This window comes from Camelus ferus, chromosome 12 (genome assembly GCF_009834535.1).
Source record: "Camelus ferus isolate YT-003-E chromosome 12, BCGSAC_Cfer_1.0, whole genome shotgun sequence".
Taxonomy (NCBI): domain Eukaryota; kingdom Metazoa; phylum Chordata; class Mammalia; order Artiodactyla; family Camelidae; genus Camelus; species Camelus ferus.
This window is the reverse complement of record NC_045707.1, coordinates 2,596,765-2,621,412: the sequence shown is the minus strand read 5'-3', so window position 1 is coordinate 2,621,412 and position 24,648 is coordinate 2,596,765. Positions and strand designations below refer to the sequence as shown.

The window sequence follows — 24,648 nt, the reverse complement described above, 5'->3', positions numbered from 1 at the left end:
TACTGAACTTCTTACGTGCTAAACCCTTTACCATATAATCTCATTTAGTTCCCATGAAACTCTATAAAATAGGTGCTTTTAAGAATCCCACTTTTGGGGGGAGGGTATAGCTCAGTGGTAGAGCGCATGCTTAGCATGCATGAGGTCCTGGGTTCAATCCCCAGCACCTCTATTTTTTTTAATCCCATTTTGCATATGGGGACACAGGTTTAGAGCAGTTTCAAATTTTGCCAAAAGACACACTCATCTAGTAAGGAGGAAAGCCAAGATTTGAACTCAGGATGGTGGGTCCCCCAAGTCGAGATAGTCATCCACAATTCTGTATTGTCTCAAGAACTCCAGGCGCTGGACAGGGATTTCTAGGTAGCCCCTGAGGTGCAGAGGTAGGTGTCTTGAAGAAAATAAAGGAATTATTGATATTTCTCCTCTTTTTCCCAGGAAATCCCGCTTCCTTCCCATCACTATCTCAGCATCCCCTTAAACTCAGTAGCCTGCTGGAAGAGGAGAGCTGTTGGGTTCAACACCCAGGGCCCTGCTCACAGCCAAGGTCAGAGAATTCCAAAACATCCCCTTCCTAGGTCCACGCCTGGAAAAAGGCCATGCATGATTCCACAAGGAGCTGGCAAAGGCAGATGGGGGACAGGTCCCTTTCGAGGCCTCTGTCGAACAGATGGTGGCAAATCTGTCAGGAGAAGGTGGCTATTTTGCAACAATCATAATGGCCCTCACATGTTGAAAGCCCTCTTGAGCTTATGAGTGTCTCCTTATCTGTTTTCTCATTACTTGGCCCTCAGAGCACGCCTCTGAGGTCAGAATCCTTAGCTCTTTTTAGAGATGAAAACACTGAGGTTCAAGGAGATGAAATAACTTATTCAAGGTCACTCTGCAAGTAAGTGGAGAGACAGGACTCAAGTTCAAGATTCTAGAGTACAAATCCTCCTGACTCCCAAGGCCCACAACTATTTCTGGTTGACAGTCCTGGTTCCAGCCCTTGTTGTGTTGTCACTTGGCTGTGTGACCTCAGGGCGGCCTCTTAGCCTTGGCTGCTTTATGTCAGAGAGCCCTGCCACCTCTGACTTTGTGTCTTCCATTCATGTCCTTGAGCCATAAGGACATAAAGGGTGTTCAGCAGAATCTGCAGGTTTTATAGAGAAGCAGCTGCGGCTCTGCCTCCCTTGGGAAGCTTTTCCTGCCTGCCCAAGGCTGAGTTATTATCCTTCATCAGGCTCTCACAGCATTACATTGGAGTTCATCTGCCAAATCCCAGAGGGCCAGGCAGCAAACACACATGAACATGACGTAGGTCAAGTGTAATGCAATAGGGAGTAGTGGGGACTGTGGCAAAGTGGAGAGCCCCTGGTCTGGGGCCAGCCCCTACTCGGGGCCAACTTCTCATCCTGCAGAAAAGCCAACCCAGTGTTGCTCAATCTAGGAGGAGTCAAGGTTCTGGCTTTTAATGTGAAATCTGCTTTTTAAATGTGGGTTCAAAATATATTTCATTTAGCACTTCACAGATATTTTAGCCCTTAGATCAGACATACCTACCTTCCCACTAGATTTTGGGCTACTCGAGAGCATGACTGGGTCTCTCTCTGAACTCTGAGGGACCAGCTCAGGGGCTGGATCCTTGAAAGTGACAAGTGATTGCTTTTGAAATGTTGCAAGATCTTGCCCCAGTCAAATCCCCACAGGTTTCTGATGACCATGCTAGTCCAACTGGCATGCATTAAGGGTTTACTGCACATTAGGCACAGTTTTAAGCACTTGACATAATATCTGACCTCTCACTACCTACTGATTATGATTCCGTCCATTTTACAGATGGCTAGGCCGAGGTTCAGACAGTTGCACAACTTGCCCAAGGTGATGTGGCTAGTGGTAACCTAGGATTCAAATTCCATAGTCTGTCTCCACAAATGTCTTGGGTTGCCATGAGACCCCCTTAAATATCACCTGGAGTCACTTGGCCCCAACAAGGTTCTCCGGGAATCTGCCAGGCATGGTTTGCAGTTTTAAGGACAGTGGGAGCCGGGGCCCGTGGCATAAGCAGAACAACACGTGTCTGCACAAAGTGGACTTGAGGTTCAGAGAGGGGCATGTCCCATGACCACGCAGCTAGATCAAGGCAAAATCAGTGTTTGACTTTGTCCCCAGGACACTAAACCCCAGCTTCCAACAAAAGAAAATGCATAGGGCAGAGAGAAGGAGCCAGGAGAAGCTTGGTCCTTACTCGTCATTGAAACAGTCAAGCACTCTCTAAACTAGCTAAATGGTTCCAAAGGAAATAGGAGTTTATTTTGTCTCCTGTCGCCAAGGCTGCAGATCCTGATATATCTCAGGCCACAGCAGAGAAGTGGATGGCTCAGCACTTGGAGAGATGCCCGCACAAGACAGGATGTGGGATGGTGATTCAACAGGTACCTCTCTATTCTGAGAACTGATCCTGTGATGGGTGAGTGTACATCCAGCTGAGATTAAAAAATAAATTTGAATGCCAACCATCAGAACCTACAGCAAGCTTCCCTTTCTTCCGGGGGGACTTGAAGCATCCTTCGGGGCTTTAATCCTTCCAGGTCTTCTATTTTTAAATTTTTGCTAGGGCGACAAGGCTCTTAGGAGGCTGGGGTGGGCTGGTGATTCAAAGGCTTCCCTTCCTCCCGGACCACCCTTCTACAGGATGATAAAATGCTGCGATTCCACGAAGTCTGCCTGGGACACCACTGCTCCCATCCTCAGTCTTCCTTGTCTGTAAAGTGGGGGTGGGGCTCTCTGCATCACTGAGATAGAAAAGTTTGGTTCAAGTCCATGATTCCTTATCTGAAATCCTTGGGGCTTGATAAGCTTGATAACTTAGAATTCTTTGGATTTCAGAGAGGTTTTAGGGTGGGTCTACTGTATATTATGCAACATATCCAGCCCTGGAGCAGTACTCTGTAAACTCTTTAATACACAGTATAAACTCTTTAATATTTCTATATAGCAAAATGTATAAATATTCACACTAAATGGGATAAAAGATTATACATAACCTCCCATCCAATTCATGTAGGTTTGCCATCAAATGCTTGCCCCAAACTCACAAGAAAGCTTTTGGTTTTCGGAGCTTTTCTGGACCTTGGAATTGTGTATGAGTGTCAGCTTTCTCCAGGCACATCTGGGTTTCCATTCCAACTGCACCGTTACCGGCTGGCTGACCTCGGGCAAGATATTCCTCTTGACCACATCTCATCTATAGAATGGGTGGTAACCCCTGTGGTGGTTCCTAGAAGGCACACAAGTTTGCTGCACTGCAAGGGGCGTTGGCCACACTGACAGGTCCCCAAAGGAGACCCTAGTGAATCCATCGCATTTTGGGGTAAGTCTGCACACAAGGGCTTGTGACGCTGACGCATAACCAGATGATCCATCTATTAATAGACAGCACAGGAAATACAGCCACCAGCGGGACCCAGTGCTTCCACTGGCCTGACCAGCACATACTCCCCTGCAGTAAAAGCTCTGTGAGGATTCAGTCTTGATGGGAGGGAGTCAGAACAAGGGACAATGTTATTCTGAAGAAGCACTGATCAACAGAGGCAGCTTCAGGAGATATCTCTGCCCAGGAAATGGAGGTGTCACTCCAGCCAGTGCAGCCAAGAGCCCACCCCCTGGACAGCACCAGCTCTGGCTCCGGGACTCTCCCCTTCTACGCCTCCATTCCCTCCTCCGTTCCCTCTGATCAGTTTCCCTTGATAAACCACGACCACACTCCAGGCCTCCTCCCATCCAGACCTGCTCAGAAACTTCAGCATTTGATGTGTCCCAAACTCTTTGGCCACAGGTTTGCAGACAACCAACTGGTGACTCTTAGGAAAGGCCAGTTGACATCTGTGGCAGATTTTCTACTCCTACGATGGTCACAACAGCATCTCCCACTCCACCTGCTCTTCTAGAAACTTGCGCCTTGACTCAGGCTTGTGACTCACTGGTAACCAAGGGAACGGGGGAAATTGACTGCTACGTAACCTCTGAGGCTAGAATAGAAGGCCATGAAGCGCCCAGCTCATTAGTCAGAATACCTGGTCCAGAAGTCTTCAGCCCCCACGTAAGTGGACTGACTGTCCTGAGGTCATCATGTTGCGAGGAAGCCCAAACTCTCCATGTGGACTCGCCACGCAGAGAGACTCAGAGACTAAATGGAGGGAGAGGGAAAGAGAATCGTCTAGCCAGCCCCCAGCTACTCCAGCTCTACCCACATCTAACTACAATGGCCTGGGAGACCTCGGGCCAGAACTTCCCCAAATTCCTGAGCCACAGAAACCAAGAAAGAGAGTAAGAGGACTGCTGTTGTCTTAAGCTACCAAATTTTGGAGAGCAATAGATAAACCAGAACGAGAGCAAGTTTATTTCCTTCCTGCCTGGGGCGACCATCCTTCCCAGGATCAGTCCCAGTTGACACCTTTTTTCTGGTGTCTCTCACGATAGTGACCCCATTCGCTCCCCCAAAGTGCCCCAATATGGTCACCCAAATTTGGCCAAGTTCTCAGAGCACACGGCAGATGCTACCAACCACCCTTCACCTCACAGTCCAGAATCATCAAAATACATGAGATGCCACACCCAGGGAAAGCATTTGAGAAACTGATGCTGTTCTCCTGTCCCTTCCCCTTCTCCCACTTCTGCCCCATCTGGATGCTCAGTAATCCTGCTAGGAGATGGCTTAAGGGCCAGGCTCGGCTCCCTCACAATCTCTAGAGTGCCTTCCTCCCAAAATGTACGACCTCAGTGAAAACAGGACATCTGCTATGCAAACTTCAAACTTCAAGACAAGCCCAGGGCTCCCCATTTCACCAGATTGCTGTCACTAAGCCCTTCTCATGGGGAAATTCTGGAGCAGCCACTGATATTCAAGACAGGAAGGGTCTCAGTAAATCAGAGAAAGCAGAGGCAAGAGACAGAGGATGGGAGTAGGAGGAAGAAAACCCAAACCTCAGGAAAAGCCTCCTCCACCACGCTGGAAGGGAGTGGGAGCTTTTGAGGACACCAAACTGCTCTCAGGAAAAGACATACATGGATCAAAGAAGTACTCACGTAGTCATTAATGATCGTTGCTACAGGTATTAGGAAGGGGGCCTTGTGTGGGCAGGATGAAAGGTGTCCCCTAGGAAGTAACATTTGACCAAGAGCTGAAAACTAGTCAAAGAACAGAGGCACCTTGCAAGCAGAGATGACAGCTTGATGGGAGGCCCTCAGGATCTTCCCAGGGATGGGAAAATCCAGGTACCAGGAAGTATGTGACCAATCAGCTCAAAGGCTCTGCCCAAGCCAGCAGCTCTGAAGTGGTCCATGTGCCCTGGCCGAGAGCAGTCTCTGAGAGGACGGGGTGCCGGAGAGGACCAGAGAGGGCAAAGGAAGCAGAATTTGTTCATGTGAAGGGGAGGCGTGCAGGAGGGTTTAAGAAGTGCCCCTCAAAGAGAAGGGTGGAAACCAAGCATGAAACAGAGGCCCCGGACGAAGGGAGAAGAAGGACTCCAGAATGAGCCATTTTGTTAGAATTCTGACAAAGCAGAAGGCAGGGGGAAGGGGGCTGAGTGATACTTGGTGTGACATCAAGAAATAGACAAAGGAACTGGAAATGTTTACCAAAAAGAAGTCCATACAGGGCAAAGAAGCATCAGCAGAGGAGTGAGCTCCCCCATACCAGGCACATCCAAGCAGAGGTGACAGCGAGCAGCCAGGCAGGTGACAAGGAGATGCCCATCTGGGGTGAAGGCTGAACCAGATGACTAAGAGGACCCCTTAGAGTCGCTTCATTTAGCAAGAATGAAGAGTTAGTCATTAAATTGCCCAAAGACAATGAATGTGACACTTCAAACTGGAAAGACGCTGTGACATCTCCTTTTGAGAAAAGGGCACCTGTCCTTAAACCTACACTTTTCTGGCAAGAATGCTCTTCCTTTGATAGCCTCTAAAAGCAGTATCTGAAGGTCCTGGGTTCCTTAAGTATTTCCTGGGCACACTGCGCCAGGCACTGCGCTGGGTCATGAGGTTTCCTCCAGAGCAAGGTGGCCACACGCTGAAGGGACCGAGTCTAGGGGAGGAGAGGTGGGGGATGCTGGTAACAGAACCAGACATGTACTAAGTGCAGCAATGGAGGGCTGTGCCCAGTGCTGCGGACACAAGGAGGGGAGGGCCTGTCCTCAGAGGTCACCCATGCATCCAACAAACATTTTCCAAGCTCCACCTATGAGGTCACTCTAGGCGCTGCAGAAACAACACTGAATAAGACATGTAAGATCCCACCTCTTGTGAAGCTCACATTCTACTGAGGAGACAGTAAATAAGTAAATAAACAAGATGAGTTTAATAGAGATAAATGTTAGTCGTCCAGTAAAATACTAATGGGATACGTAGAAGAGGCAGGAGCCTCCTGAGTGTGAAACCCTGGCTTGACTGTACACTGTTCAACACATGGCAATTCTCAGCGCCTCCACATCTCCATCTGTAAAATGGGGAGAAGTGTGGGCTCTGCCTCACAGGGCTGTGGTCAAAATTAAATGAGTTCATGTAAGTTCTGGGACTAGTACCAGGCACATGGCGAGTGAATGAGGACAGAGCCAGGCTACTCAGAGGGACGGTTTGTTGAGGACACAGGCTCACGGAGAGGCGTGCTGTATTCCTAGTACCAGAGAACAGCAGGTGACAAGGTCTCAGGGCAAGAAGGACCTGAGAGCCCAGAAACAGGAAGCTGCCATTTGGAAACATGTAGGTCACAGAAAGAGACTCACAGACATAGAAAACAAACTTATGGTTATCAGGGGGGAAAGAGGGTGGGAAGGGATAAATTGGGAGTTCGAGGTTTGCAGATACTGACTACTATATATAAAATAGATGAACAACAAGTTTATACCGATAGTACAGGGAACTATATTCACTAACTTGTAGTAACCTATAAGGAAGAAGAATACGAAAAGGAATATAGGTATGTATATGTATGACTGAAACATTATGCTGTACACCAGAAATTGACACATTGTAAACTACTATACTTTAATTTTTTAAATTAAATTAAAATTAAAAGTAAAATTAAAAAGAAACAAACAGGCCATGGAAGAGAGTATGGGATTTTATCCTCAGGATAAAGGTAAACTACTAAAGGATTTTAAAGAGGGGAGGGAGAAGGGGAGGGCGGTCATGCTCCAATTGAGTGTAAAGGAGGGGCATTTCAGCTGCATGTGGAGCCTGGACAGCGAGATAGGCAGAAAAAGACAGCAAGGGTGTCCGTTGGGAGAAGAATAGAGGGAAGATCTCCCACGCAAGGCCAGGGACCAATTATTGAGAATGAGACAGACAGTCCAAATCCTTCTCCATCTGGGGTGGGCAGGGATGTCAGGCCCAAAATATGGAAAAGATGATTAAACTCTGACACAAGAGAGAGACTGCAGCAGATGGCCTTGTGGGCCCACAGGAAAAAAACAAAAGAAGAAGAAGAAGAAATTTTAAAAAGACATGTCCAAGCAATTCAACAAAAGTACATCTCCCTTATATTTTAGCACATATTACAACTTACTATTTTTTTATTGACATATGGTTGATTTACAATACTGTGTTAATTTCAAGTTTGTGTCAGTTTCAGGTGTACAGCATAGTGATTCAGTTATACATATTTTTTTCATATTCTCTTTCATTATAGGTTATTACAAGCTACTGAATATAGTTCCCTGTGCTGTACAGTAGGACCAAATTATTTATCTATTTTGTATATAGTGGTTTGTATCTGCTAATTCCAAACTTCTAACTTATCTCTCCCCACTGCTTTCCCCTTTGGATTCATAAGTTTGTTTTCCATGTCTGTGAGCCTTTCTGCTTTGTAAATAAGTTTATTTGTGTCATTATTTTAGATTTCACATATAAGTGATATATGATATGTGTCTTTCTCTGTCTGACTTACTTCACTTAGTATGATAATCTAGTTCCATCCATGTTGCTGCAAATGGCATTAGTTCATTCTGTTTTTTTTTTAATCGAAGTATAGTCAGGTTACAATGTTATGTCAGTTTCTAGTGTACAGCATAATGTTTCAGTCATATATATATACATATATTCCTTTTCATATTCTTTTTCATTATAGGTTACAAGATATTGAATATAATTCCCTATGCTATACAGTAGAAACTTGTTCATCTGTTTTATATATAGGAGCTAGTATATGCAAATCTCGAACTCCCAATTTATCCCTTCCCACACTCTTTCCCCACTGGTAAGCACAAGTTTGTTTTCTATATCTGTGAGTCTGTTTCTGTTTTGTAAATAAATTCATTTGTGTCTTTTTTAGAGTCCACGTATAAGTGATATCATATGCTATTTTTCTTTTTCTTTCTGGCTTATTTCACTCAGAATGATGATCTCCAGGTCCATCCATGTTGCTGCAAATGACATTATTTCATTCTTTTTTATGGCTGAGTAGTATTCCATTGTATACAAATACCCCATCTTCTTTATCCAGTCATCTGTCGATGGACATTTAGGTTGCTTCATGTCTTGGCTATTGTAAATAGTGCTGCTATGAACATTGAGGAGCATGTATCTTTTCAAATTGGAGTTTTCTCCAGATATATGACCAAGAGTGGGATTGCTGAATCATATGGTAACTCTATTTTTAGTTTTTTAAGGAATCTCCATACTGTTTTCCATAATGGCTGCACCAAATTACATTCCCATGGACAGTATGGAAGGGTTCCTTATTTTCCCACACCCTCTCCAGAAGTTCTCATTTGTAGACTTTTTAACAATGGGCATTCTGACTTGTAGTTTTGATTTGCATTTCTCTGATAAGTAGCAATACTGAGCATCTTTTCATGTGCCTATTAGTTATCTGTAAGTCTTCACTGGAGATATGACTTACTATTGATATTAAGTACCCTAACATTAACTGAGTATTCATTTATGTTCCCCAGGGTAATATGCTAAATTCATTTTCTCATTTAATTCTCACAAAACTCCTATCCATTCATTCAACAATTCAACAAATATGTATTACCAGGCACTGTTCTAGGTAAGACAGCAAAGCCTCTAACTCGTGGAGTTGACATTCTAGAGGCAGAGACAGCACCTCAACAAGGAAACAAAAATATTTCAGAGCATGATGAGAACTATGAGAAAATGAAACAGAATAAGAGGGATGGAGGGGGGAGCAGCTATTTCAGGAATGGTGGTCTAGTTTAGGAGGTAACCCTTGAGCAGACACATGGATGACAAGACTAGACCCAGCCATGGGTAAATCTGGGGAATCGTGTGCCATGCAGAAGAAAGAGCAAGTACAGAGGCCCTGCTGTGATGAAAATGACTGACGTTGGTATATTTGAGGCAAAAAAAGAAGAGTGTGATAGCTAGATCAGAGTGAGTACAAAATGGCAGGATCCAAGGATGAAAGGTAGCCAGGGACCAGGCAGGCCACAGGAAAACATCCGTATTTCCCTCCAAGTACATAATAGGAAGCTGTTAGAAGGTTGTGAACAGATTGTTTTGACCACCATGCAAAGAAGGAACCCTAGAGGGACAAGAGTGGACACCGGGAGTCCAAGGATGCAACTGAGATGGTGGGGAGAAGTGATAACACTCAAGATGTATTTTTAACTAGAATAAAGAGGGGGAGGGTATAGCGCAGTGGTAGAGCATGTGCAGGAGGTCCTGGGTTCAATTCCCAGTACTTCCATTAAAGAAAAAGAAAAAGAAGTAAAATAAAGTAGAATAAAGAGGATTTAGTGAAGGACTGAATGTGGTGGAAAAGGGAACGGGAACTACTAATGATGACTATAAGGTATTGCAATGGGCACCATTCGCTGGGTACCAGTAACAAAAATAGGAAAACTGGAAGCTGAGCAGATTGGGAGAGAATTTATGGAAACAGATGCTGCTACTAATAGTTTCATATTACAGATGAATAAGGTTTAGAGAGATGGAATAACCTGCCCATGTTCACCCAACTGGAAGTGGGATTCCTAAGTATTTTCACATACGTTTATTTGTACCCTCACAGCATTCTTTTATTATTATCTCCTATTTACAGGTAAGGAAACTGAGGCCCAGAGATATGAAGGCTACACAGCTAGTAAGTGGCAGAGCCAAGAATAGATATCAGATCTAACAGTACATAAATTTTCCAATAAAAAGAGACACGCTGGGAGACTGATAAACCTGGTAGGCCTGGTGGAAAAGGATCTGACGTTTAAATAAAAATGGGGTGCTCAGATTCTCTTTCAAAGTTTTTGAATTCCCCTATAACACTCTAGCACAAACTCCGTAGGCTGGGGGTTTCAAAAAGGACAGCACCATTGCCTTTGCAGGAAAAGTGGTCCCTAAGCCGCCACTTCTGCTAATTAAAATGCACGTTCCTGGGCTCCGGCTTAGACAGGCTTGAGTAACAATCTGTGGTAGTGAGACCCGGAATCTGCATTTTTCATGTCAGCGATCCAGAAATCTGTCAAACAATAAAATCTGAAAACTGTTGAAGTATGGTTTGAACCCTGGCAGCCACCCCTTACAGCAGGAGTCTAAACCACACAGGTCACTTTGCACCTCTGGACCTCAGTTTCGGAAACCGTGAAAGAACGCGGAGTTAAGGACGAAACCTGCTTGAGGCACTCGACCTCCCCCTAGTGGTGAGACTCAACCTACACGATCGTTTAAAAAAGGCAGGAGCCTCCGGTCATTGTGGGATACAGAGGGGCCGAAGTGGCCCGCGAGGCACTGTGGGACACAGAGGGGCTGTCAGCCACTCTCCGCCTCCAGCTCCGATTGCACGGCCGCCACGTTTCAAGAAACCTAAACGCCCTCTCTGAGCGTCGCCGGATGCCCCATGACGTAACTATAAACATCCTCTGGAGTCTTGCAGCTTCGCAGGCTAACAAGGACAGCCCCTCGAAAAGAACAGTGACGAGTTTCCGGGCGTGCCTTCGCTTTACGACTCGTGCGTTCGGTTGCCGAACCGGAAGGAAGCTGGAGAGCAGTTTACGACAGCGCCGGTCGTGTTTACGGCGCCGGTCGTTGCGCGCGCATCTTTCTTCTTTTCCCGGTTTCTCGGAGTGCAGGCTTTGGCGCGGTCCCTGGCCCCGACTATCTCTCGCCATCGGGACCGGCTACGGCCGTTGCAGGTGAGCGGCGTGTTCCGTAGCGTTCCGCGGACCTCTGGGGCTGGCTTGTCCTGGGCCTGGCCTTCGGGCGCGTACCGGAAGAGACCGCCGTACGCCCCCTCCTGCCGCCGCGGTCCCTCCGCTGGGCGGGGCAATAATCTGCCTTCGCGGCCCGGGTCCTAACCCGTGCGGGTTCCGGTACAGCACTGTGGCTGAGATTCCCTGGCCCTGGACTCCGCTTAGCGCCCACAGGCTGGGCATATGTGATCATGTCACTTAACCCAGCTGAGGCTTAGGGTCTTTAAAGTGGTCCACGGCTCCTTGAGTTTCTGCGAGTGAGATATTGGGGGCGCCGGGATGAGCGGTGGCCGTCCCTGCTCGGCGGAGTTCACGATCCAAATGTTTCCTTTCCTTTTCTGTGAAATGGAAGACTGGGATGGAGTAGATTGATCTCTGATCTGAAACTCTCAACGCCCCCCAGGAATAGATGGTATATGATCTGCAGTAGCCACGATAATGTACATAGTACCATGGCCTGCCAGCCACAAGGCTCCTGAGACTGCCCCCGTAGCCAGTACAGCTGTCACTCCGTTTTAACTTAAAGTTTCTCCAACTGGTTCCATTCTACTCACTCTTATTTTACATTGAAACCAGGTGACTTCCTCCCCCCCCCCCGCCCCCATCGTCGTCCTCCTCCACCCCGAGAAATGTATGTCAAGCCTTGGGCCTGTTTCCCTCCATCTCTGACAGAACAAGTAGATTTTTGTGTGTTTTGAGATGTCTTACCATGTTGTCACATATGGTCCGAAATCCCAGATCTTTTCAGGCTGCTGCTCAGCTATATAATAATAGGAAGAGTGTTGGATTTCGGGCAGAACAACCCTGGAAATCAAATCTATTTTTAAATGATGGACAGATCAACTGCTTGATTTGGCTGAACTACACATTGTTATCTCTAAAATAGGGGTGAGGAGGTGTTAGTTGTGTTGCATCTGACACGTTAGGAGCTTGATAAATGTGAATTGCTTTGAGACCACCAGCCCTTCCCTCAGGCCTCTTCTTGTGTTGTAACTTAAGTTCAAGTTGGAGGATGGAGCTCCCAGATTTATTCCCTGTTGCTGTCACCCAAGTGTCATCTCTGTAGGAAGTCTTAGTCTCCTTACCATGGAGCAATGAAAAGAGTTTACTAAATTTAGTACCCTGTACTCTTTGATTGCTCTCCAGACTCCAACAATATTTGTGTCATGAAGTTTCCCCTGGGAACTCAACTGCTGAGCATTTTCAGAGGATTACCCTGGATGATAAATGCATACATTTTTCATAGGAACTGTCAGGTGAACATCTGTCTGCAGCCCCTGGTTTTTACTCTCCTGAGAGGAGTCCTAACTGTGGACTGTGGAACCAGTTTACCTGGATTCAAATCTTTCATCCGTTGGTGTTGCGACTTTGGGCAATGTCTTGATTTCTCTTTGTCTCAGTATTCTTATCTGGAGAGTGGGGATAATACTGGTCCTACCTCAGGATTGTTGGGAGGAGTTAATTTATGCAGGAGAAGCACTGAGAACATGCCTGGTACTCCTAACATTTATGAACATTGGCTGCATGGCCCCCTTTTATGACCTAAGGTTTCTGGTGGTCTCCTCAGCCTTCTCGTGGGCCTTTTGCTTGCCTCTGTGTCCACTTGCTCTGCATAAGGATTTGCATTGATGACAAAAAAGTGGAAGGATGACAGGAAAGTTGAATTTCGGGATTTACTCATGGAGTCTTGTTTTTTCTCAGCACTGTGTGTAAATGTATTTTTGCAAGACTGAGTGTTAATCATGGCATTTTACAGTGGAAGCATTTCCACATATGTTAACTACTACAGCTTTCATAGTGAGCCACTGATAGAAGCAAAACCAGGATCTTACTTATTTTACAAATGAAGAGAGGTTTAGGGAAGTAAAATATTGTACACCTTGGTGAAGGTGTTTATGAGAACTAGAACATGGTTATTACACTTGGAATAAAGTTACTACATTTCATCAAATCTGAGACACCGCTGAATTTAAGAAGCACAATTATTTCATATAATACTAAGAAAAAAAGTTGCCAATTAAGATATGACACCCCATCAAGCATAAGGTGCAAACTCATTTCAAAGATACTACAGTGGGAAAAAAAAATCAATGAAACATGATAAATCAGTTTGGTTAGCAGTCTTCTGAGTCCAAATAGTCACAACATTGTTTACAAGAAAACATTAAGTTGGGAGTAGCTCAACAGTTGATGGTTCCATTTTGTGTGTTGCTTTTTTAATTTTATAATTTATGTCTTAGCTTATCCTCAAATGGAAGCCTTTTTTTTTTTTAAACCTTCAGGCTTTTCTTTGTGGAGCTACCTATATTATTTGTATTTTTTAAGGTTTTAGAAGATGGCAAAGTTTATGACACCCGTGATCCAGGACAACCCCTCGGGCTGGGGTCCTTGTGCAGTTCCTGAGCAGTTTCGGGATATGCCCTACCAGCCATTCAGCAAAGGAGATCGGCTAGGAAAGGTACTTGCTTGTCCGCGGGGGTCTGAGTCTTTTAAGCTGTGGCTGCTACTCTGAGTTCGTTTCAGTTTTATTCTCTCAAAAGCATAAGGGTTACAAGCTCTGGGTACTTCCAGTGGTCGTAGAAGAGCTGAGCTCTTACAGAGCCATCATGAGCCAGTGCTCCTGGTTCTTCTTCACACTGTGTCCTTACTTTGGAGGAGAGGTGGGTTCTGGATCAGCAGAAACTTGCCTGGTTGACCTACGCTCCCTTCCCTGTCTTTCCTTATTGTTCTTACTAGGTTGCAGACTGGACGGGTGCCACGTACCAAGATAAGAGGTACACAAGTAAGTGTTCTCCCCCTGACTGCTTGGATCAGGGCCTTGGGGGATTGTTACTTCTAGTAACCTCCCCCTGAAATCATTCTAGAATCGGAACAAAATGCTGATAATTCATAGTTTTTAGGGGCGTATTCTGGACTCTGGAAACTATCCACATATTTTTGGAAGTAGCCTCCAAGTTGGATTGTCATTAAAGAGGTTTGACCTATTATAGTGGGATTTTTTCCCTCAACTTTTGGGAAGCCATGGCCCCTTTTACAAGTCTGTTGAACACATTCCCATTTTGCATTTCATGATTTGGGACTGCTTGTATCTGTGAGGCCAGTCAATGGATCCCAGTTTTAAAACTCCTGGTTTTAAGATCCTGGAACAGGAGATTGGATTTTACCTCTGTGCCAGCTGAGACAGCTAGAGGTGGCCCCCTGGAGTACCACGTTAAGACTGGCTGAGTCTGAGGTTGGCGAGGTAAAATGTAGCCCATTAGACATGTCTGCCTTGGGCGCCAGATGGTGGCAGTGATGATGCTTATACTGCGTACTTGCCTCTCCTGAGAGTACATTTTAACTCATTCTTGTAGAATAGGGCAGAGTTGAATGGACTTGTCTTGAGTTCCTCAGACTCTGTCTTAGGAAGTTCTTTGGACCAGAGCTTTTCAGACTTTTGAATATGCGTATGAATCATCTGGGGATCTTATTAAAATGCTGATTCTGCCTCAGTGGGCTGGGGTGAGGCTGTGAGTCTGTACGTCTGAGATGCTCCCAGCCAATGAGGTGGGTCCTGAGACCACATTTTATAAATAGTAAGGCTTTAGACCACTATGTGTTTGTAAAGTCTGTGGGTGGGGTTGTTACACACTGTCACTTTTGCCTCCAGATAAGTACTCCTCTCAGTTTGGAGGTGGAAGTCAGTATGCTTACTTCCATGAGGAAGATGAAACTAGTTTCCAGCTGGTGGATACAGTGCGCACACAGAAGACTGCCTACCAGCGGAATCGGATGCGATTTGCACAGGTAGGCCAAGAGCCAGCAGTCTGACTATCTAGGGGCTGTCCGCTGCTGCTAAAAATGCTACTGTGTGAGTACTGATGAGAGGAAAGCATGTTACCGTGGGTCTTATAGTGAATCCCAAGTAGCTGTTCAGTGACAAATTATGCCAAAGTAAATGGGTACTGGATCTGGGGATGAGTCTGGGGATGAGTTTAACAGTTTAGATTTCTGTTGACCAGGACATCTGTGCTAAGAATGGATGTTTGTGCTGGATGAAAAGGTGCGTTTTGGTCTATTGCGTCACTTAATTGCTGTGTGCAAGATTTATTAAGTAGATGGTCCAGTTGGGCTGTACCTTATTACATAAAGAGGCAAACTGAATAGCTCTAATAAGAGCCAGTAAACCTACTTCAATAAAGAATGTGTGTGTGAATATAAGTCTAAGCTAATTCCAAGTACAAACATAACCTCATTTTACTGCACTTCACAGATACTGCATTTTTCACAAATTGAAGGTTTGTGGCAACCCTGCTTCGAGCAAGTCTTCTGGTGCTGTTTTTCCAACAGCGTTTGCTCACTTCGTGTCCCTGTGTCACATTTTAGTAATTCTCAACAATATCTCAAACTTCTCATTATTGTTGTTTGTGATGGTGAGCTATGGTCAGTGATCTTTGATGTTACTCCTACAACTCACTGAAGGCTCAAATGATGGTTAACATTTTTTAGCAATAAAGTATCTTTTAATTAAGGTTGTACATTGGTTTTTTTACACATGATGGTATTGCACACTTAATGGACTACAGTATAGTATAAACTACGTGTATAGCGTAACTTATATGCCCAAGACATTTGTGTGTCCTGCTGCATTGCGACGTTCACTTTATTGCAGTGGTCTGGAACCAAACCCAAAATACCTCTGAGGTATGCCTCTACTTACTCAACTAAAACCCCCAGATGTTGACTCTATAAAAGCACAACGTAAAATGTGCACCTTGGCTTTTGCATCCTAAACTTGTGGTAATGACCTCCCATTAGGCACTGCCAATTGTAAGTCAGATCTCCAAGATTTTAACATGAATGTTTTTTCCTAATTCCCAGCGGAACCTCCGCAGAGACAAAGATCGACGGAACATGGTTCAATTCAACCTGCAGACCCTGCCTAAGAGCGCCAAGCAGAAGGAGAGGTGAGGTGCCCATCCTTCTGGAACAAGTTATCCTTCCAGGACTGACTACTCTGATATCACTAGGCCAAAGCAGGAGAAGAGTCATCTTCCCCACCATTGCAAAAAAACAGAAAGCCTTCCTAGAGCCAGTTAAGCCACTGATTCTGCCCTGGTGTCGTTCTCCAAGGGCCATTCGTGGCAGAGAGCATGAGCAGGAAACTGTTTGCAGTGGGCATGTGCACTGAGGGGAAACAGAGGCAGATAGGAAGAGATTCTGGAGCTTGCCTAGGCTCAGGTCTGCTGTGGCACAACTCCAGGGGGGCCGTTCACACTGGGTCTTGTGAGCCCCTGGAGCTGTGCAGGAGAGCAGACCTGGCTGGGTTCTATATGTAGAACAAGGTATAGCTGATCAGTGATCAGGTAAAACCATGTGCTTTTCCTGTCTTTCCAGAGAACGCATACGATTGCAGAAAAAGTTCCAGAAACAATTTGGAGTGAGGCAGAAATGGGACCAAAAATCACAGGTAGTGTATGCATACCAGAATTCTGTCCAGGAATTTCATTTAATTTGTTTGGTTTTATAACAGCTTTTTGAGGTGTCATTCACATGCTACACAATTCACCCATTTAAAGTGTACAGTCCAGTTTTAGTGTATTCACAGAGCACGGTAGCCATTACTGCAGTCAACTTCAGAACACACTCATCACTCTAAAAAGAAGCCCCGTTCCCTGTACCCGTCAGTCCCTGTTCTCCTCAGCATTAGGCTACCCGTCATCTGTTTTCTGTCTATGGATTTGCCTGCCTGGACATTTCATATAGATGGAATGATAACAGTTGGTCTTTGTGACTGGCTCCTTTCACTGAGCATCGTGTTTTCAAGGTTCATCCATGTTGGAGCGTGCGTCAGCACTTCATTCCTTTCATTGCCAAATTCCATTGTATGGGTATACCACATTTTGTTTCTCCGTTCACCTGTTGCCAGACATCGGGGTGGCTTTTTCTTTTTGCTATTGTAAATGATGCTGCTCTGAACGTTCCTGTACAAGTGTGTGTGTGGACACTGTGAGAGGAGAAGACCTCTGTAAGAGTGAAGTTACAGTTGTGGAAGTTACATTTTGCTGGGCATGATTGCTGTAGCAGTAAGAATAAATAGCTAATACCCTGGGAGCAATATAAAGGACCTGTTACAGCTCCTCCATAAAACAGAAATACAAAAGAGTTGATGTTTCCGGGATGACTTCATTACCAAGGAATAGAATTCCCATTTGTTTCTGAACCTTTGTCCCTTCAGTCCTCTTCTAGATTGTGAGCTCCTAAGAGTCAGGGACTCTGTTAGAAAAGAGCCAGCACGCAGTAAATGTTCAGGATATATTTAGTGAATATAACTCTTCATGCTGTTAACCTGCCTTTTGCTTATGGTTTGCACTGGCTGTAATTTTTTCCCTCCGATGGTTTTCTCTGACAGAAACCCCGAGACTCTTCAGTGGAGGTCCGCAGTGACTGGGAGGTGAAAGAGGAGATGGATTTTCCTCAGTTAATGAAGATGCGCTACCTGGAGGTTTCAGAGCCACAGGACATGTAGGTGGCGGCCTTTACTCCCTCCACCGCGCTCCTGTCTGTGTGTGGACCAGCGGGTGATGACTGTTTCCTAAGCCCTAGTATTTCCAAAAAGGATTTGAAGCCACTTAACTCAAAAGGCCTTGCCCAGTCTTAACAGATGCGTTTTAAAACATCAGTGTGAAGTGGGGAAAAGCAGAAAGAAGTTTACTGATATTAAACTTCAGCTCTCAACTTCCTGGCATTGTCAGCAAAAGAAAAATTAAGTTAAGTTGTAGAACTCTTTAGGCAGAAAGAGAAAGGGAAGAAAGCAGAAAGAAATTTGCTGATATTAAACTCCAGATTTCTTTCTGCTTCCTGAAATTCTGAGCAAAAGAGAAAGCTAAGTTCTGTAGCTCTTTGGGCAGAAAGAGAAAGTCAGCAGTTCTTGAAGAAAGGCAGGGCTCTTCCTGACACTTCAGAGAGCTCCTTACCTCAAAGGGCCTGTGGGTGGAAGTAACTTAGGGGAAGCTAGAGCCCCACACTGGACTCGGTGCCCCTGCTGGGGGCTTGTAACTGCTCCTCTCCCTGTCTTGGCCTCAGTCTCCCAGTCTTTAAAATAGGGAGCTTGAGCCAAATTGGTTGTGTTCTCACTGTTCTGTGGAGCCATGTCAGGAGCCAAGGGGACAGGGACCTGAGCAAGCAGTGGGAGTCGAGTCAGAGGCTGCTTTCATCTCTCTCGACCTTTGGGAAAGACTCGGATTCCATGACTTAGCAGAAAAGGAGTAGGGGTCTTGCCCCTCACGAGCATGACTTGCCCGCTCTCCCCTCAGCGAGTGCTGCGGGGCCCTGGAGTACTACGACAAAGCCTTCGACCGCATCACCACGAGGAGCGAGAAGCCGCTACGGAGCATCAAGCGCATCTTCCACACTGTCACCACCACAGACGACCCCGTCATCCGGAAGGTGGGCGTCCCCTGCCCCTCACCCGCCCGCATGGGTGCTGCTGGCCTTCACGGCTGAGACCTCAGAGAGAGAAGGGGGCGCGGGGATGTACGTGAGTCGGTTGGGCCTTGAAAGCCCCTGTAGATAAGACTCTTCTAAATCGACTTAGGATTAGATGAAAATGAAGGCACTGTAACCGGCCAGACTGGAAGTGTTGGTACTGAGTGAAGCTGTCCCAGATCCCAGCTCCGCCATGCTTCCCAGCTTCACCTCTGGGGCCTTAGTTTTCTCATCTGTAATTTGGGGTAAATGTGCTTACGGCCTCACGGTGAGGATGAAAATGTTGTGCAGTGCTCTCCTGGGGTGTAGCGGGCGCTTGGTGAGCTGCGCTTCCCCGGATCCTGGGCTCGCTAGCTTGCTTGCTGCAGCCTTACTCAGACAACCAGAGGGCTCCTTACAGAGGTGTCCTCCCTCCTGTAAATGGGCCTCACAGCTTTCTCTTGTCTTCTTTGCAGCTGGCAAAAACTCAGGGGAATGTGTTTGCCACAGATGCCATTCTGGCCACACTGATGAGCTGCACCCGCTCTGTGTATTCCTGGGACATTGTCGTCCAGAGAGTCGGGTCCAAGCTCTTCTTTGACAAGAGGGACAACTCTGACTTTGGTAAGAAGCTTGTCTGGGAAAACACATGCGCTGAGTGTTCTTGTCAGTCCAGAATAATTCCCTGGGGTAGAGGATAGGTGGAAGATGGTGTGTCCTCACGGGCATTGACAGCCTTGTCAGAATCCCCAGCCTCCTCAAAGACATGAGAAGGGACTGTCACTGCAGACCTTGTCAGGGCATCAGCATCTTGAGTCCTCACAGCGCCCCAACACCATGCTTCTGGTTGTTACTCATTTGAATAGCATTTTCCTGCCTTCTGCCATCTCTCCATACCACCTTTAGTTCTTAATGTTTTTCTTTAAATGATGCCTTTTTTTAATCCGTGTACTTAGAAAGGAGAAATGCATATGCATGTCTTATCCCATGTACACGTGCATGTGCACAGACACCGTGAGCGAAAACCAGTCACTCAAAAATAAGAGTGAAGCCAAACAATGTGATTACATTCCTTGCCTTTGTTGAAAAGCTAATAAAATCATTCTCTTGAAGAATCCAAAAAGAGCGAAAAGGGATAGCGTTCTTCCAACGTGATTGCAAGTGAATTTAATCTTAGTATCTAAAGTTACCCAGGAGCGCTCCCCGCTCCCTCCCCAGTGTGTCCCGCGCTCGGGAGACCCCTGTTAGCAGCTGGCGGTTCTTTGGAGGAAAGGCCTGTGTTGTTTGGATCGCCCCGTCTCCCCAAGGGGCCGTGCACGTCCTCGGTGACCCTCTGTTTCCTGGGTGGGTGACCGTGCCACTGCTTTTGCAGACCTCCTGACGGTGAGTGAGACGGCCAACGAGCCCCCTCAGGACGAAGGTAACTCCTTCAACTCGCCCCGCAACCTGGCCATGGAAGCGACCTACATCAACCACAACTTCTCCCAGCAATGCCTGAGGATGGTGAGCGCCGCGGCGGCCAGGCGTGTGTTGTGTTTTGTTAACTGCAGCTACTGTTTATTGAGCCTCTGCTGTGTCGTCAGCTCTGGTGGAGGAGGGGGGCAAGACAGATGGGGTCCCTGCCTGTCACAGAGGAGATCCAAGTTTGGGCTTTGAGGTCATACTGCCTGGCTCTGAACCCAAGGTCCACCACTGTTTAGCTTGCCGTGTCCGGCATGTTTCTTCTCTGTAAAATTAGAAAACTAGTAATACTGGTCTCACAGATACACTGTGATGGTTTCTTCAGTTATTTGACAGATACACTGTTGTGTCCAATACAGATACACTGTTAAGGAGCTGGGGATACAGCAGCCAGCCAAACACGGTTCTTGCCCTTAGGAAGCTTCATTGTAACAGAAGAGGAAAGACAATAAGCCCTAAATACATGTGTGTTGTGACAAATGGCCGCATGCTGTGGAGAAAACCAGAACAGGAAGGGCGCGGTTAAGTGAGGTAGATAAAGCACGTGGTCTACAAATGGAAGCACAGGGTAAACGCTCGCTGTGACACTGGTTGTGATTCACGGGTGCCTGCCTGTGCTCGGAAAGGGTAAACGGGCGCACAGTGAGCTCGGAGCCCCCTCAAAGGCACCAGGGACGTGGCCAGGGCTGTGACTAAGCAGAGCTGCGGGGCCTGGCTGACTGCCTTGGCGGCGACTTGGTGCTATCTCATGACACCTTGTCATTTTTGCAGGGGAAGGAAAGGTACAACTTCCCCAACCCAAACCCGTTTGTGGAGGACGACATGGATAAGAGTGAGATCGCCTCTGTTGCGTACCGGTAGGTCACGTCTCTGGTGCCCCGCCCCTTGTGGGTGGTGTGTCTGACATCCAGGATCTCGGGTGACCAGGGGTTCCTCCTTTACTGCAGCTACCGCAGGTGGAAGCTTGGAGACGACATCGACCTCATCGTCCGCTGTGAGCACGACGGCGTCATGACCGGAGCCAACGGCGAGGTGTCCTTCATCAACATCAAGACCCTCAACGAATGGGACTCCAGGGTGAGCACGCCTCCGGCGCCCGCCGCGGGCACTGCATCACGGGCTGGCACTCAGAACCAGCGTGGAATCTTTCCCCTCTCATTACTTGGAGAGCTACCAAGATTTTTTTTCTTTTGTCTTCTGGGATTTTCCCCCACTGAGGTCCTCACTGAGAAAGGGATTGTGTGTGAGGGTAACTGCCTTCTCCCAGTGCTTTCAGTCTCTGTTCCATCCCGCCCTGCCGCCGGCTCCCGTTCTCTGCAGGCGTGACTGTGGTCTCTCCTTAGGATCTGCGTGGGCAGCTTTCCTGGAAGCCGGGCAGCTCTTTTTGACCTGTTCTTTCACTGCAGCCACTCCTGCGTCTTCAACCTGCTGATGCCCCTTTTCCAACTCCTTCCCTTACTGAACTCAGAGATTCTCAGATTAGCTCAGATTTAGCTCCTCAGGAAGCATCTTGAACGAAATGTGCTTTCTTCATTTTTCCTCCACCTTCTGTTCTCTCTCAAGCTGCTGCGCCATGATGGTTGGGCTGTTTTCTTTTCTGAAACTGCACGGGCCTGCCTGAATTTGAAATGGCTGGCAGTGCTCCTGGGTGCTGCTGTGTAGAAGAAAGGGTGCTCAGTGGGAAGGGCAGCTCGACGCCAAGGCTGTGTTGAACGAGGGCCCTGTGAGACGGAGCACAGGGGCCGTTGTGCTAGGCCCTCAGAGAGCCGATGTCTGACCCGCGTGGTTAGGGGAGGCCCACCCTAGTGGTCTCCCTATCTTAAGGGATTGTAATTCCATCTGCAGAATCATTTTTGATGTGAGGTAGCATGATTGTGGGTATTTCATCATAGTCACAGGTTCCACCTGGACTCCAGGATAGTAGATTCCACAAGAGCAAGGGTCACTGGGGGGCATCTTAGAATTCTGCCAACTCCAAGCCTCCTTCTTGAACTCTAAAAATAATTCCCAAAATCTACTGTGACTCCCATTCCATTGTTGCTTGGTTTTGTTTGTTTTCCTAAACAACCTTGTCCTTCCGATGTCCGTGTTTGTCATTACCTCTGGCTTGTCCGTTCATCAGCTTTTTCTCTCCCGCTCTTTTAGGCTCAGAGCCTCCAACATCTCTGACCCCCCCTCTTTTGCACTCATTTTGCTGTCAGGCGCAGCCTGTCTTCTCGCTCAGTTCTGGGTCCCACAGACATCAGGACCCTACTTGTTCTGCCTGTTATTTTGCATTTGTCACTTAACTGACCTCCCCAACTCCTTCCTCCCTCCCTTCATGAAGTACAGATTTGAGGAAAGGCTCTTAAAATGCCAGAGCAAACTCACAAGGCTGCTGCCAGATAGCTTTCCTTTTTGAAGGAAACACAGAGACATCTGCCACAATACTACTCCTTAGTGGCTTGGACCTAACTTCCTAATAAGAGGAACCCTGGTATTTCTTTTAGGCCAGGGTTGCAGTGAACCAGGTGCCCTTCAACTAGTCACTTCACTCTGAGTCCGAGTTCCCACATCTGTAGAAGAGGTGGTTGGAGAAGACGGTCTTTGGGGTCCCCTGCTTTGTCCGTATATGTGCACATGCCCGGCGTCTGACTCTGCCCTCCTCTCCTCTGCGGGGCCTCCACCCCACCCAGGCTAAGCCCGCCCGTCTTTCCCTCCGTGCCTCTTGGGTCACCCCCCCTCCAGCTTCTGCCAGTGTTCTCCACGGGTGAGCTTCTGACTTCCTGTGTGAAGCCCTTCCTCTCCACACCCATGGAGTAAATACTCGCCTCCACCATTTGTACGGCACTTGTTTTTAACTCATGTGGGCGTGTGTGCACCCTGGTCCCGGTGAGCTCTCTTGAGGAAAGCAGTTGCAGTTCATTGAGTGCCTGCCACAGGGGCAGGCAGTGCCAGGGTGGGGGACACCGAGTCTCCGCCTCTTAAACCATAAGTCGCACCCTTGATCTGCCTGCGGGCTCGCCCCGCCCCAGCCAAGCCCACGAGGGAGTGTCTTCTCTGCCAGAGGAGGCGGCAGGCCCCAGGCAGTACGGGGCTGCCTTCACTTTCGTAACCGGGGCCTTCCCTCTGCAGCACTGCAACGGCGTGGACTGGCGTCAGAAGCTGGATTCTCAGCGGGGGGCCGTCATTGCCACCGAGCTGAAGAACAACAGCTACAAGTTGGCCCGGTGGACCTGCTGTGCTTTGCTGGCCGGGTCCGAGTACCTCAAGCTTGGGTGAGACTCCTGGCCGCGACCTGGGAGCCGATCTTGAAAGGGGGGGTCTGCGGGTCGGGAGAGGAGGGCTTGCCCTTTCCCCTTTCCCTTGGGACGCGCATCAGGCCACATGTCACCGTTTCACTGATACTCGGCCCGGGGCTCTGGGCCGGCCTGCCCCCACCGTAATACCCCTTTCCCCCCGATAGTTACGTGTCCCGGTACCACGTGAAAGACTCCTCACGCCACGTCATCCTGGGCACCCAGCAGTTCAAGCCCAACGAGTTTGCCAGCCAGATCAACCTGAGCGTGGAGAATGCCTGGGGCATCCTGCGCTGCGTCATTGACATCTGCATGAAGCTGGAGGAGGGCAAGTACCTCATCCTCAAGGACCCCAACAAGCAGGTCATCCGCGTCTATAGCCTGCCCGACGGCACCTTCAGCTCGGATGAGGACAACGAGGAGGAGGAGGAGGAGGAAGAGGAAGAAGAAGGTTTGTAGTAAGCCTCACTCCAGGGTCTGGAGTGAGCAGTGGGCTGGCTGGGGACAGAGCTCTGTAGCCCAGTCTTCCAACCTCGATATAAAGCTGCTTGAGAATTCCCTGGGACATCACTAGCATTCAGTCTGGCTCCACGAGCTGCTTCAGGAGCCTTTAGATTGCATGCAGGGGTTGAGGAGAGTGGTCCTGTAGAGGCCAGGGTGCGGAAGGAGCAGTGGGGTCCCCGATGTTAGCCAGTGTCTGAGGGAGGAGCGTGCTCCAGGTTAGTTACGCGGCCTGAGAGCTTTCCCTTGCCTGCTTCACCAGTTGGTGACTAAAGGAAATGCCTGTTAGTCCTACAAGGACCTGTAAGGTTTAACTTCTGAGGGGAGGTGTTGAAAATCATAAGCAATTCACCAGCTCCACCAGTTTGACATGGCTTTTGTATCTTTCAGAGGAAGAAACTTAAGCCAGATGGTGATACGGAGCTGGAGTTTGCATAGCAGGGCCTTGGATGCTTAGTGGAACGTTTGTCTGATTCTCACTCTCTGAAGCTGACAGTTGGAATAAAGCATCAGTCTGTTTAGTCTCTTACCTTCATCCCGTGCCTACGTCATGACTGCCAGCCCCTTCCTTCTCCAGGTAGCCATTGGGAGAGTGAGAGACAGCAGAGTCTGTGGGGTTCATAATCTCGCCCCATCCTTTGTCCCTCCCCCTCATTTTTTTAATTGAAGTAGAGTCAGTTTACAATGTTGTGCCATCCTTTGTTCTTGAGCATTAGGAGTTTTAACCTGTCACAGTGAATGCCCTAGGTTTTCCTGTTCTTGGAATCCCTTGA

At 47.6% G+C, this 24,648-nt stretch overlaps 1 protein-coding gene across 1 annotated transcript; it reads left to right on the top strand.

The window, feature by feature from the left end:
• Positions 1-10,666: 10,666 nt before the first annotated feature.
• On the top strand, positions 10,667-24,410 carry EIF3D (eukaryotic translation initiation factor 3 subunit D). The gene is made up of 15 exons (XM_006194653.3): positions 10,667-11,132; positions 13,515-13,647; positions 13,926-13,971; positions 14,839-14,975; positions 16,050-16,135; positions 16,566-16,638; positions 17,581-17,693; positions 18,485-18,617; positions 19,112-19,259; positions 20,008-20,138; positions 20,868-20,953; positions 21,044-21,173; positions 23,211-23,353; positions 23,542-23,825; positions 24,266-24,410. The coding sequence occupies exons 2-15, from the start codon at positions 13,525-13,527 to the stop codon at positions 24,277-24,279; spliced, it is 1,647 nt and encodes a 548-aa protein (XP_006194715.1). The 5' UTR covers positions 10,667-11,132; positions 13,515-13,524; the 3' UTR covers positions 24,280-24,410.
• The last annotated feature ends 238 nt before the right edge of the window (positions 24,411-24,648 follow it).

Coding starts and splice junctions, on each gene's coding strand:
- EIF3D (XM_006194653.3), top strand. CDS start 13,525: ATGGCAAAGTTTATGACACCCGTGATCCAGGACAACCCCTCGGGCTGG. Junction 16,136..16,565: donor AGCGCCAAGCAGAAGGAGAG/GTGAGGTGCCCA, acceptor CTGTCTTTCCAG/AGAACGCATACGATTGCAGA. Junction 23,354..23,541: donor TCCGAGTACCTCAAGCTTGG/GTGAGACTCCTG, acceptor TCCCCCCGATAG/TTACGTGTCCCGGTACCACG.